The sequence below is a fragment of the Drosophila ananassae genome, chromosome 2R, assembly GCF_017639315.1.
Source record: "Drosophila ananassae strain 14024-0371.13 chromosome 2R, ASM1763931v2, whole genome shotgun sequence".
In the NCBI taxonomy this organism is placed as follows: domain Eukaryota; kingdom Metazoa; phylum Arthropoda; class Insecta; order Diptera; family Drosophilidae; genus Drosophila; species Drosophila ananassae.
This window is the reverse complement of record NC_057928.1, coordinates 17,093,663-17,106,332: the sequence shown is the minus strand read 5'-3', so window position 1 is coordinate 17,106,332 and position 12,670 is coordinate 17,093,663. Positions and strand designations below refer to the sequence as shown.

The 12,670-nt window shown below is 37.8% G+C and overlaps 2 protein-coding genes and 1 long non-coding RNA gene across 5 annotated transcripts in view; 2 read left to right on the top strand and 1 right to left on the bottom strand.

Annotated features, from left to right (window-relative positions):
- Positions 1 to 11,600, bottom strand: part of LOC6506846 (ras guanine nucleotide exchange factor Y) — a 37,769-nt gene extending 26,169 nt beyond the window's left edge. For both annotated transcript variants that reach the window (XM_014909433.3, XM_014909436.3), the window contains exon 1: positions 11,272 to 11,600. In XM_014909433.3, the coding sequence (XP_014764919.1) occupies positions 11,272 to 11,292 (21 nt within the window). In that variant the 5' untranslated portion in view covers positions 11,293 to 11,600. The remainder of the gene's footprint in view (positions 1 to 11,271) is intronic.
- LOC116655765 lies at positions 54 to 1,214 on the top strand. Of its 2 annotated transcripts, XR_006507098.1 has the most exons (3): positions 54 to 266; positions 321 to 726; positions 813 to 1,214. It is a non-coding gene; the product is annotated as an uncharacterized LOC116655765 (long non-coding RNA). The 2 variants fall into 2 exon arrangements; XR_004310811.2 differs by having other exon boundaries at positions 54 to 726.
- Positions 11,601 to 11,887: 287 nt separating the features above from the next.
- On the top strand, positions 11,888 to 12,460 carry LOC6493138. The gene is made up of 2 exons (XM_001957092.4): positions 11,888 to 12,109; positions 12,166 to 12,460. The coding sequence occupies exons 1-2, from the start codon at positions 11,995 to 11,997 to the stop codon at positions 12,198 to 12,200; spliced, it is 150 nt and encodes a 49-aa protein (XP_001957128.1). The 5' UTR covers positions 11,888 to 11,994; the 3' UTR covers positions 12,201 to 12,460.
- Positions 12,461 to 12,670: the final 210 nt, after the last annotated feature.

Genomic DNA, 12,670 nt, shown 5'->3' with positions numbered 1-12,670 from the left:
TACATAATATTACAAGCGGATCTCTTCTCCGGAGCCAACGGTGCCTGCTTTTTTTCTGGTTTTTTTTTTTTGTTGCTGGTTAATTTTTAAATAACATTTTAAAAAAGCTTTGAGCGTGCCATGTCATAAAAATGCACGTCATGCTCGTATAAATTCTGTGGGCGAACAGAACGTAACCCAACCCGTACAGCATCTGCTGCAGATAAGACTAAAGCTATTGAGTGGCATGGGTACGGGTAATACCCTAGTGTATCAAAATAAAGAGAGTGCGTATAAAATATATATATATAAACAATTTATTTTATAAAAGCCTTTTACAGCCTTTCAGAGGCTTTATTAAAAAGAAAATTTGTTTGAAAATTTGTTTGTCAGATAATTCTCTGAAATTTCTACAAAAATAATAGTCTCTTGATTCGAATGTGTAGAGCATATCCCATGGATCTAGGGCTGTTGACAACTGATAAGCGAAAGCTGTAACCATTGGACGATGATACAGTCCGCAAACAGGGGGCGAAAAATCGAGACATCAGAGAACCGGAGAGAGAGATGATCCATTGTGAGATGCGGGAACCAGAGACCAGAGATAATACACCGAAGCTTTTGTTTTTTTTATGAACTCTTAATCAGTAACAACCTGATATAGTACATATATTTAATACCCGACACATCGTTCGACATTGTCAATGAAATAATATTTTCATTGATGTTAGGCCTGCTAATGAAAATGTAATTAAATATTAAAGTGTGAATGGCTTTAAAGACCCATCCATAATTCGATTGTCAATATCAATTCTCATCCATCTTCTGGCCAGCCAATTTTGAACGGAAGTATCCCACCCAGTTACCGACACAGATGGCTGGAAATCAAAGTGCAAACTACATTCTCAAACAACTAATTGGATTAACTTGACAACAAAAAAGGCGAACGAACGAGTTGGAGAAGGAGTTCGAGGCAGCCAGAATGTCACCAGAATTGAAGGAAAGGAAACTTTGTCTTTGGGAAACTCCTCGGAAAAACCACATGAGCTTTTTCGTCACATGTCTGAAGCGACACATGAGTGTAGAAGAGACGACGACTCTTCTGTCACTGTTCTGTTGAGCTCGTTTCTGGTTCAAACCTAAAAACTGCAAAATGTACAGAAAATTTAATTAAAAAAGGATTTTCGGCCTGGCCTGGCCTGGCCTGGCTTGGAAAAGTTGCTTGGCTTCGCTGAGTTGGCCTCTTTCGATTTTTCGTATCCTTACGTTTCCTATCTCGTTTCCACTTTGGTTAACGGGCGCTGCAAACATTTTCCTCCTCAAAAGAAAATAATTTTTCTTTCGCACTCTCTTGTCTTTTTCTTGTATTTTGTGCCAACGCATAAGAAAATTCAATTTATAGTTTGTGTGTGTGTGTCTGAGGGAGGGTGGTGTGGGTGTGGGCGTGGCAAATTGCCAAAGACAGACAATGCTATTAATTAATTTAGAAAGCATTTTCCAAGGCGGAAGAAGGCGGTAACAATTAAAACGGAACCGGTTAAAGTGCCCGGAGGTTGGGGAACAATGATGAAGAGTTACCCAAAAGTTTGTTCAGAGTGTCCATGTGTGTATCCTGACCAGGATATACGATTTGTTGAGTGGCTTAGTATGTGTGTTTGTGTGTGTTTGGTGGTAAGGATAAATTTCCCGGCTTATGATAGTTGTTTTCCCTCTATATGATTTGTTTGCCTTTTGGTCATTAAAACCATTTTCATGTTTTCACAATTTTCCAACTTTTATGTCGACATTTATGTTAGTTAGTTTTTATTTTAGTTTTCTATTTTTTTTTTCGTGGCTTTTTTTTAAATAATTCATAAAATGCTTTTTGTTGTGATGAACATAAATGATTTAACAAGCTAAACGAGGGCTTTTCCGTGGCCTAGATGGTCGAGGGGTTTTTCTGTTTACCTTTTTGTTAACAATTTCAAATTGATTTTGTGAAGGATTATGTTGTAAAATTGAATAACGAGGCAATAAATACATTGTAATCATGCACCCTCTATGCCATTTATTTTATGCACCTGATAGCCCTCTTAATCTTCCTGTCAAGATTGCCTTTTTATTTATTATCCTTTTTTTTTGTCGGGCATTTAATTAAAGTGACAACTGTACAGCGTACTTCACTATTTCATTAAATCTCAATTTTTTTCTTTCTTTTTTTTATTCAATTAATGTAATTAAATTAAGATTAATGGTACTTGGCTGACCTTTTTTTTGTTAAACTATTTTTAATTTATTAATTCGTGAGTTCCTGAGAGAATAAATAAAATATATAAAAAGTTTAAAACCCCTTCAAGGCTTCACTTTCGCTGGTTTGTTTTGAAAAGGATTCCAGCTGTTGCCGCTGCTCATTTTTCATGTTTATAGGATAATTTTGGGGGGGAAAACAAAAGCTTCCTGTTGAGTTCCTCCATGCACACTGATGACTCTACGAAAACCGTTTTCTAATTGTCATTCTTCTGCTTGAAGTGCATTGGAAAACCCCGAAAGTAATGAGGGAAACTTGAGAAAATGTTTTGTTGTTGTTTCAGAGAATGGTAGGGGTAGCTGTGGACCCTCGAAGGACCAAGAAAAGAAGTGGAGTTGAAGCTGGCAATGGCAATGGTGTACTTGTCATTATTTATTATGTTGCTCGAGTCTTTCATTACACAAGCATTTTTGTCTTTCATTTGTTGCCATTGTGCCGAAAACAAAAAATTACGAGAAAACGAGCGAGAATTCCTTATCAACCTCACCGAGGACGTTGTCACATTCCTTCACTGCTTATTTACAGTTATTTGGTTGCTCATTTTCTTCTCCATTTTTCTTCCTTCCCCCACACACCCACACACACACACACTTACACTCCCATACATACAGAAGGCTTAAGAAGGAAACGGAAGTAATGCGCCCAAATGTCGACTATGAATAAGAGTATAATTCCCATCATTATGGGATTTCGAGGTCCACCAGCACCACCACAACGAACTGATTGACCGTGAATAGAATAAAGAAAACAAATTGCTTTGAACTAATATGTTATTAGTTCTTTTTTCGGTATCTTTATTCTTTAATTGCTTCTTTTTATTTGAACCTTTCGCATTCAGCCTCATTTGAAAGGATAATTACAGACCAATGGGGCCTTAAACCGCCCACCCAGCCACCTCTCGACTCGGTGAGCTATTTTTGTAACCGGAAACTCGAGACTTTTTTCTTAAATCGATAAACAAATGCGGTAAACATTAATGGCCAGCATTGGACAGGAAGGACCCCGCGGGATAGTCACCCTAGAGTGCTTCAGCAAACAATCCTGTCGGTGGCGGTGGGACAAATAAAAAAATAATAAAGAAAAAACAAACGAATAGTGATGAATGGAAGGTCAATTGGTGTGACCCCAGCGAAAAAGCAGGGCTGACATTTAACGCAAAGCGACGCGAGCCTGTCAATGCCAATGTCCTGGATGTAAGGAACGCGAAAGCGAGGAAGCAACTAAGGAGGAGCCATCCGATTCGCACAAGGAGCACAGGGAGCGAAAAGGAGCAGCTCGAGATCCCCGACCAGGAGTGTTTATGCGAATGCTTGGGCACAAAAACATACGTGACGTGCCTCAGACTGGGTCTCGGCATCTCGTTGCCTTCAACACACTCGGTCCCCTGTCTTTTTAGATATGTGAGTGAGGCACTGAGAGAAAAATCTGTCTTCTTTACATAGATTCCATAGCAATAGTTGAGTTTTCAGACTGTATGATATCCGTTACTTCTCCTTAGAGTTGCTTTCCATTTAAAATATTACAGTAGCTGTTGGATTTTAAATAGAAACTTTACTTAAATGAACACTTTAAAGTATATATAGTTTTCTTTAAGTGTATTTAAGCGGCGGAAGCGATGTATTCGCCAACTGACAGCTAAAGAAATACGAGAAGGCGAGGAGCAGCATTCTGCCATCGGACGAAACGAAATCCCTCAGCTGGAAAAATGCCTCAACTTGGCTGACAGTTCGCCGAGTTGCGTCAACTTGTCGTCATATTTTTCAGTCAACTGAAAGTTCTCTATGACTTCCTCGATGCGAGAATAAGGAATAGGGCCCAAGAACCCTGGCTCAAGTGTGGGTGTGAGTGTGTTTGTGTAATTAGGATAATGGTTGCAGTGGCAAACCATCTCGTGGGGTTCGATTTCTTATTTGTAGAATTGTTCTGCAGTTGCTTTAAGGTTGAAGTCTTATGTGAATTATTTTTAAGTAAAAGTTTTGAGTTAATTATTGAGTTTATGGCCACTGTTCATTATCTTATACCCCACAGAAGGGGCCCCAAATGTGAATTGTGTATACATTCCTCCAAAACATGTCATTGTAGGCAGTTGTACACTTTGTGCCTGACGACCCATAACGTTAATGCGAACACACATGTCCACAGTTTAATGCTCGCAAATATTGAGCTGTAAGTAACACATACACCAATTCAGCAACCAATACAGCGAAAATTTATGCATATTTTGATGACATTTTGAACGCATAACGTAAAATGTCAAATACATAAAAATGAAAAGCCAACAGGAGCGGGAATTGGGTCGAAGTGAAAGAGTAAACCAAATGGCGAAATCATTTCATCCAAAGCACGCACATTTGAAATACCACCCAACCCCCAATCCACTCCATCCATCCATCCATCCATCCCTCAAACCCTTCATATAGGGAAATATATCGAATAACACGGAAAGCGGAAATCGATGACGGCCATTTTGCCGTAAATTGAGGCATTTTGCCCCAACGCTTTTGTAATTGTAGCGCCGAAAGATGGCAGAAGTGCAGAAGGGCAACTGTAGTTGGGGGGATAAAAATATTACAGGACAAGAAATTCATCATAAATTCAATAAATTATACAAAAGTTTTAAAACGCTGCTTTACAGTTTATTCAATCAAAATTGAATTAAATTGTGTTATAATCTGTTTTAATAATATGCTAATTTCTTCTTTTATTGTTTATTTAAATAAAAAGTCAATCTCGTTATAGTTAAGCTGGGTATTTTTTCTCTGTGCCTTCGATGGCGGCAAAGGATATCTACTTTGTGGCTGCGACACATTCTCTCTTCTATTTTTAGCTCGATTTTCATTTAATTTGCTGCCCATGCTGCATAACTAAAAATGGCGAAACGGTAGTCGGATGGAGGTACCATCCAGGGGGGTTATTCCACCACCGGAACAGTAGGGAGGAAAATGGGAGTGGGTGGGTAGAGCCAGGCGGTTTATGTTTTTCAATTACGCCGGCCGCAAAATTTGCAATTTAGATAGCAATTTTTAGGCGAAACCGTCGTGTTTCTCTGCTTTATTTTATTTTTTTTAATTTTTTTTTTTTTTTTTTGTTAGTAGTATCAACGTTGAAACGTATTCCATGCAATTTGGCAAATTGTATACCAGAAGGAGGGACTGGGAGAGGCAGGTCCTTGCCAGGCCACGTATGTCCATGACTAATACCAATTTCTAGTCAATTACGCAAATTTTAAATGTTTAAAGAGCCACACTTCTCTGGCCAGAGAACGCAAATTTGATTGAGGGGTAATTTTTACGTAAAATTCAAATTTGCGAAATCGTGTTTGTAGCAAATTGGAAATTAGAAATTTAAATATGAGTGAGCATAAAATATATTCAAGCCAATAAAAAATTTCTTCTACATATATGCGATTAATGGTTGAGTTTTTAATTAAATTTTAAAGTCTCTAACTAAATTAGCTCTAACTAACAAAGTACGCAATAAATTTGGTGTTTTATTTTCCTAATTATAATTTTTAATATTTGCTTTTGAAATATATATGATTTATCATATTAGCCAAATTTTTGTTTAGAAAGCAAACATTAAACTTATTGTTAGTTTTGGTTCTTATTCAAATAGACTTAATAATAGTTTGTACAGTTTTGTTTACTTGAAATAAATATGCAAACAGAAATGCGAACTTTTCTAATAATTTTAATTGGCATTTAAAATATTTGCTATGCAAATTGTTTCGCCAAATACGTGAGATAGTGTGGAATTATTTGTCTTTCTATTCCTTCCTGCTATTTTGCTTCCCTTCCGTTTCCTTTTCGTCCTTTTCGTCTATCTATGTATGGGTGTGTGTCTCTATGTGTGTGCTCAGAGACTTGGAAAATCCGTGTGCAATGTCAGTTGAAAAGCGCAGCAGAGGAAGAGGTCAGGAACTATGAGTATTTATGTGGGTGCAACGTGGCGTATGATTAATGAAAAAAGACAACTATGTTGCACTATGCATTATGCCTTTTGGAAGGAGTTTAAGGACCTACTGTGGATGAAACTGATAAGAAAAGAGAGAAAAATATATATAAATATATAATTATAAAATAAAGAAATTAATAAATTAGGAATTATAAGAGAAATATTAAAAAAGATTAAAAGAATTGAAAGAAAAAGGGTAGGCTAGAATATTTTCTTCGAATATCTCTTTAACCTTCTGGTGCTTTGAAACTATATTTCTGCCATCACTAACCTTTAAACCTTAAGCCAAGAACAATGCCAAAAAAAAAATCAGAATATAGTGAATGGACAATAGGAATCGATTAAAAACAAAACGTTGATTGAATTTTCCAAATCCAAATCCAAATCCGAAGCAGTTATGACGAATTGAATAGAATGGGGAGAAGGAGAAGTATTATGGAGAAGGAAATTGAGAGACCAAACAAATAAAGGATGAGTGAAAAAAGGAGGCATAAGACAAAGAAGCAATGCAGTGGCAGTGGCAGTGGCAGTGGCAGCAACAATAATAACAATCAACTCCGCCCCCAAAATGCCATTTTTCCATTCGTTTTTTTTTCACTTTAGCTGCTCCTTGTTATTTTTTTTGGTTTGGCTTTGCAGAAAGCTAAAAGGGAAATAAGCAATTTCGGCAAATAAATCGTAAAAAGTAAAAGTAATAAAATCACGAAAATGAGAAAGGAAAACCACGCACACACATGTGTGTGTATGGGGAAAATGATGGGAAAATGAGAATACTCGTTGCTATCAAAAACAGACAGCAAACGCAATCGCAATCGAAGTAACTGAGAACATCCAAGGAAGAAAAGCCGGAAAATTGGTGGGGCTGGGTGCTGGGGGCTGAGGGCTAGAGGGGGGAGAAAAGCCAAGTCGGAGCGTGAGATAACGGTTAATGTGGTGGCAATGGTGGTGCCAACAGTGGAGCAAAATCCTTGATTAGAAACGGCGAACCAAAAAGGGGCCAAGAGTATCACAAATTAATGAGGAAATGTTGGAACTCGAAATTGCAAGGAAGTTATGAAAATATTGATTTTATTTTTGTCTTCTCCCTTAGTAGATTGGTTTAATTAAAGTAATAATTATTTTTAAAAACTATTTAAGGTAAAAATAAAAAAGAAAATGCAGAGCTAAAGCTTCAAAAGAAGTCTAAATTGCTTTTTCTTTCTTTTTTTTTGCAGACAAAGCAACCTTCTGGTTGCCAACTTGAACATAATTGATTTCTCACATAGACAAAGCCGTTGCCAAATTAATCCCCACCCTCTATTGGCCAAAAAGAAATGCTAATCAATCGGGGCCAAAAACAAATCGAAATAAGAAAGGAAATCGACTGGCTGGCAGGGAGAGAGAGCCATATGAAGTCATAGACTTGGAACTTTTCCAGTTTCCATTTAAGTTGGACAGGACACACACAGACAGGACCTGGCTCACTCCTAGATTAAAAAAGGCCTAAAGCATTGGAGTAAGCCAAGTTTTTTGTCAAGGGTATTAAAGATCCTTTTTAGAAAGAGACTTTAATCTTGAAACTTGTATAGTGTTAGAGGAATATTCTTCGAAATGATAAAATTTTCATCCTCCCCCCTTAACATCTTGTTTATGGACGCCTCTGGACAAAAACAATCATATAGTTCTGCTCCTCCGCAGAAGGAAATGAACAAGACGTTGAGTCACCTCAAAATGTGGGAGTGTGGAAAAGCAATCAAAATACAGAGGCAGAGACAGAGACAAAGGCGAAGATAAATAGAGGCAGACAAGCAAAATATTGCCTTTCTGTGGCAAGCAACAAGAGGATATATACATACATATATCCAGGATATACCGCAGAGAAAATGAAGACAAGAAAATATCAAGAAGGCGAAGCAGGTGGTGGCCCCCTTTTTTTTTTGTATTTTATGGGCCCTCAAATGTATGCAATAATAAATTAAATCAAAACATCTAGATTTGACCTTGACAGGCGGAGGAGAGAAAGAGGAAGCAGGACATATCAAGGATGCACAAAGGGCAAGTAATTTTGCGACTTGCAGTCCATTGGCGGTCACTTCGGGGCCATGAACCCTGCAGGCTGCAGGCTCCCCCTCTCTTTCATCCACTTGTATAGCCATCTCTTTTTCTTTGTGTGCACGTCAGGACCTCGGGGGCAATTTCCTTTACCAACATTCCCACATACAATAGTGTATGTGTGTGTGTGTAAGGCAAATAAGCATAACGAGCAGCATTATCCTTGGGGATGCTACTGGGATGCAGCGGTGCAGCCTTGCTCTTGCATTACGCATACGCCATGTGAGTCACGACGGAAAACAGAACGGAAACGGTCCTTTCGCAGGACCACCAAATTGAAATAATATGCATGGGACAGCAAATATGAAAAGGAAATGGAGGAGTCGCAGATGAAAAAATCATGACTCAGCTGCTTGCATATGTATATGGATATAAGGGTATAAGGATTAAAGGATTAAGGATGTACAGAATATACATAAATTTTTAATAGAAAACTTCAAGAAATCTTCTACTTAATTAAATGCTAACTAATATTAATGCTCGCCTAATATCCTTGTACTCCTTAATTTCAATTTTCTTTTTTAAGCCCCTCAGCTATTTCGAGAATTTCAAATAATAATACCTTAAGAAAATAATAGACAGGAAATCATGTACCTTTAGGCTTTTATTTTCCTCCTAATCCCACTTGTTTTATAGAGTACAAAAAAAAATAGTACAACAAAGGATGGCAACAACAAGGACCGCCGACGGATGCAGGTCCTGTAAACTAGAATGGGGAAGAGGCCGTTGTACACACGGAGGTCACAGCATTCTTCGCACTGACTTTTGTTTTGGCAAGCAGCATGAAACGAGAGTTCAGAGGCCAGGACTTCTCCCTCCTCTTACCAAGGCCTCTTCATTTTAGCCCGGTTTTCTGTTTGCCGGCTGGGGGGCAGCAGCAGCAGCATCATTAACATTATGTTGGCAAAAACAACGGCAACAACAACCGGCGACACTGACAGCAGCAACAGACGGTATCCCTCTATTTTTTTTTTTCCACCTCTGCCCTCGAGCTACACCTGAAGTTGTAATTTATGCTCTGACAAAATGGCGCACACCCACACACACACAGATAAAAAAATAAAGGACGAAAGGGGAGGACAAAGCCTCTCACGTAACAACTATGAGGGGCGGGTGGAGCATAGTTAGCCTATGTGTTGCACTTGATGGGGTGGCTACTTGTATGTATTTATGTATATAGGCGGTTGGCCTTTATGGTCGCATAAATTAAAGCATCAAGGATTCAAGTATTTTATTATAACTTGAGAGGAAGAGCTTCTGAACTTCTGCTTTCGAAATAGAACGAAACATAGGTAAGCTAAGATAAGAAGCTGGATATAAATTACAGATTTTGCAAAAGATTTTAAAGGTATTTAAGGACTTAAGCTTAAGATGGCTTCTTCTGCGAGAAAATCATTACAATTTGCAGACAAACATCCGTCAGAGTTCGGAAAGGAAACTTTAATGGCTTCCCATAAAAAGAAGAATCCTCACAGATATGTTTATCTTTCCGGCATACAATTCCAAAAGATACATACAGACATGTGCATTTACGTACTGGTTGGTGGTTTTTCCACCTGCCTATGTGGAAAGTTTTGAGCAAACTGCATAAACGAAACTTCTTATAAAGTCTATAAAACGTAATGACTCGCGCTACATGCGCGCCCTGAAAAGTATGCTGCACAACTTCCCACTGACTTTGACTTGACAAGAAAATCAGGAAAAGTCTATAAAGACTGGAAGAAAAAGAAGGAAAGAAAATTCCACCAGGATAATATTAAGTTTTACAGTGTCCCAGCTGGAGGGGAATTGATTAAAGCCACACAGTGTCGGGAGAGTGAGACAGATTTGGGACAGGAATTAAGCTAAATTGGAAAAGTTCAACGGGGAAACATGGAAATCTTGAGGTTTTTCTCCTTAATTTCAAAGTTTATTTTTAGCGTAGCTAGCGGTCTATAAAGCTATCAAGCTTGTGTCCTTTAGATGGAGGGAATACTGTACATTGTGCATATTTATGACGTCAAGTCGAGTCGATTGGGAGAAGTGTGACTGCACTTGAAAAGGGCGCCCAAGGCACTCCCCGAACGTTGAAGGATTTTGTGCAACAAAATGTCAAATCACTGGGACACCCAATACCAATATGCCAGGACACACACACACACCCACACACCCACAGAGGCCCAGAGGCGGACAGAAAACCGAATTTGCATGCAACATCGCGCCTCAGTATTTGTATTCGGGCCATATACGCGAGGGGGTTCTAGTGTGTGTGTGTAAGGATTGGGAATTGAAATTGGTTTGCAAAATGGCAGCTATTTATATTTGTTTTTGGGCTGTATGCGTGTGTGTGTGTGTGTGTGGGAGTCGTCTGCACTTGTCACACTGATTTCTGGCGATTAGAAATTAATCGAATTTTACTGTCAAATCGGAAAGCGGCGGGCGTCAGGAAGTTACCGTTACCAAGGCAATGCCAAAAACAACCAAACACAGACATACGCAGGGAGTCCTGCCATCCTGCCAGTCAGGGTGGACCTTATAATGGTGGGATTTAAGAAAAAAATTCAAAAATCAGAATCTTTAAAGAATTGATAGATTTTTAAATCAAAATATTTTAATTTAAACAATATTATTTAATTGTTTTAAACAAAATCTTAAATAACTTTCAAGTTCAACCCAAAAATTAATATCTTAAAATATTAAAAATAAATCCAAACTTTTTTTGGAAAATTTCTTTAGTCCTTATTGAACCACCCTTACACACAGACAGGCTCGCACACACACTCTCTCATACCGGACACACACACCAACGGAGAGGGCAACTGACAGACACTGACACTGAATGTTACGCAGTCGGCGGGCGGTCTTGTAAGCAAAATACCGTAACATTTCGCCTAATGGCTGATAAGCTGCTTTCGTTTATATAAGCCACAGAAATTAAAAAGAAGAAGGAAGCCATGTCCTTTAATCTCCACTCCTCTCACCTGTTCCACAATTGTCGACATTTTTATGGGTTTTTATTTGATCAAAATCACTATCAAAATTTCTGGCACTAGCTTATTGTGCACTAATTCGTTTCCAATAAGGGTTATCTATTTTATTTTTATTTAATTCAACCGCACCGCATTTTGGATTTTGGATTTGTTTTTTGTATATTTTGATTTTTTTTTTGTTTGTTCTGCTTGTCTTTTAATAGTACGAGCTTAGGGAGAATAATTCGCGGCTTTTGACGCGCAACGCTGGCCGCCGAGTTCCTGCTGCTAAAATCAACTAAAAATCCTTTTTTGACGAGCAGGATACTCACGGTTTTTTATCCTGGCCGACAGGAAAGAGTGATGCCAGTCTAACAGAAATTTCGGCGTCTTGCAACACCAAATATACCAAAACCATTAGTTGCTGTCTGGTCCGGTGCTGGTCCAAAAAATTAGTATTTACTAATATTAATTCTTCTATAAATATTTCTTTATCATTTAATAAAATTAATTTAAATTAACCTTACTTTAACGCCTATATCTGACAGTATTTACCAAACTGTTAAATAACATTGTGGTATTTTAATAACAGAATGTTACTTAACAGAGAAAATTTAGTTGGACCATTTGTATTTTTGATAAAAAATACCATAATTGTAAGAATTCTGAGCGCAGCACAACGTGGTTCTTGTAAATAAATATAAAAATACATAAAATTCCATATAAATAAACAAGATGTTCCGCCTGCAACAATCCCAACCTGACCCAGCGGAGGAGCAAAAGCGAGTGGCCGCCGAAGTGCGCTTCAACTTCATCCTGTTCGGCACAATCTGCGCTGCCATCAGACTGGGTACGAAAATCCAATTATGTAAAGTGCATTTATTTATTTTTCTCACTCCCAAACAGCTCCCGTAGTGCTGCAGCATTTGAATACGTCCTAGGATTAAAGTCATTATCAATCAATGGAAACTTAGAAGTTAATGAGAGCTATCAATTATTTAGTTGTTCAAGAAATTTAGTCAAGATCCTAGCAACTGACACACAAATTGCATTTATCCGAAGGCACTTTGACTAATTTTAAAATCATGTTTAACTCGAGGCATTTGAAGTGTTTTAAACATTATTGAAGATCTTAAAAACTATCAAAAATGAACCTGTTAACAATATGTTGAAAATGAAATAAAGGTCAAGATTTAAACAAGTTGTGTTGGTTATTGTATATTAAATTTAAAAAATTAAGATAGTAAATTATACCTGTATTTATAGTAATTTAAAATCCTGCCTATTATGTATCTCAGCTCCGTCAGCATATAACACAAAGTTTAAAGTCTCAAAAAAGTAAACTAAGCTTTAGACTGGTGCATGTCCTGAAAAGTGAAAATTCAATTTTAATATTATTACAGTATAGTTT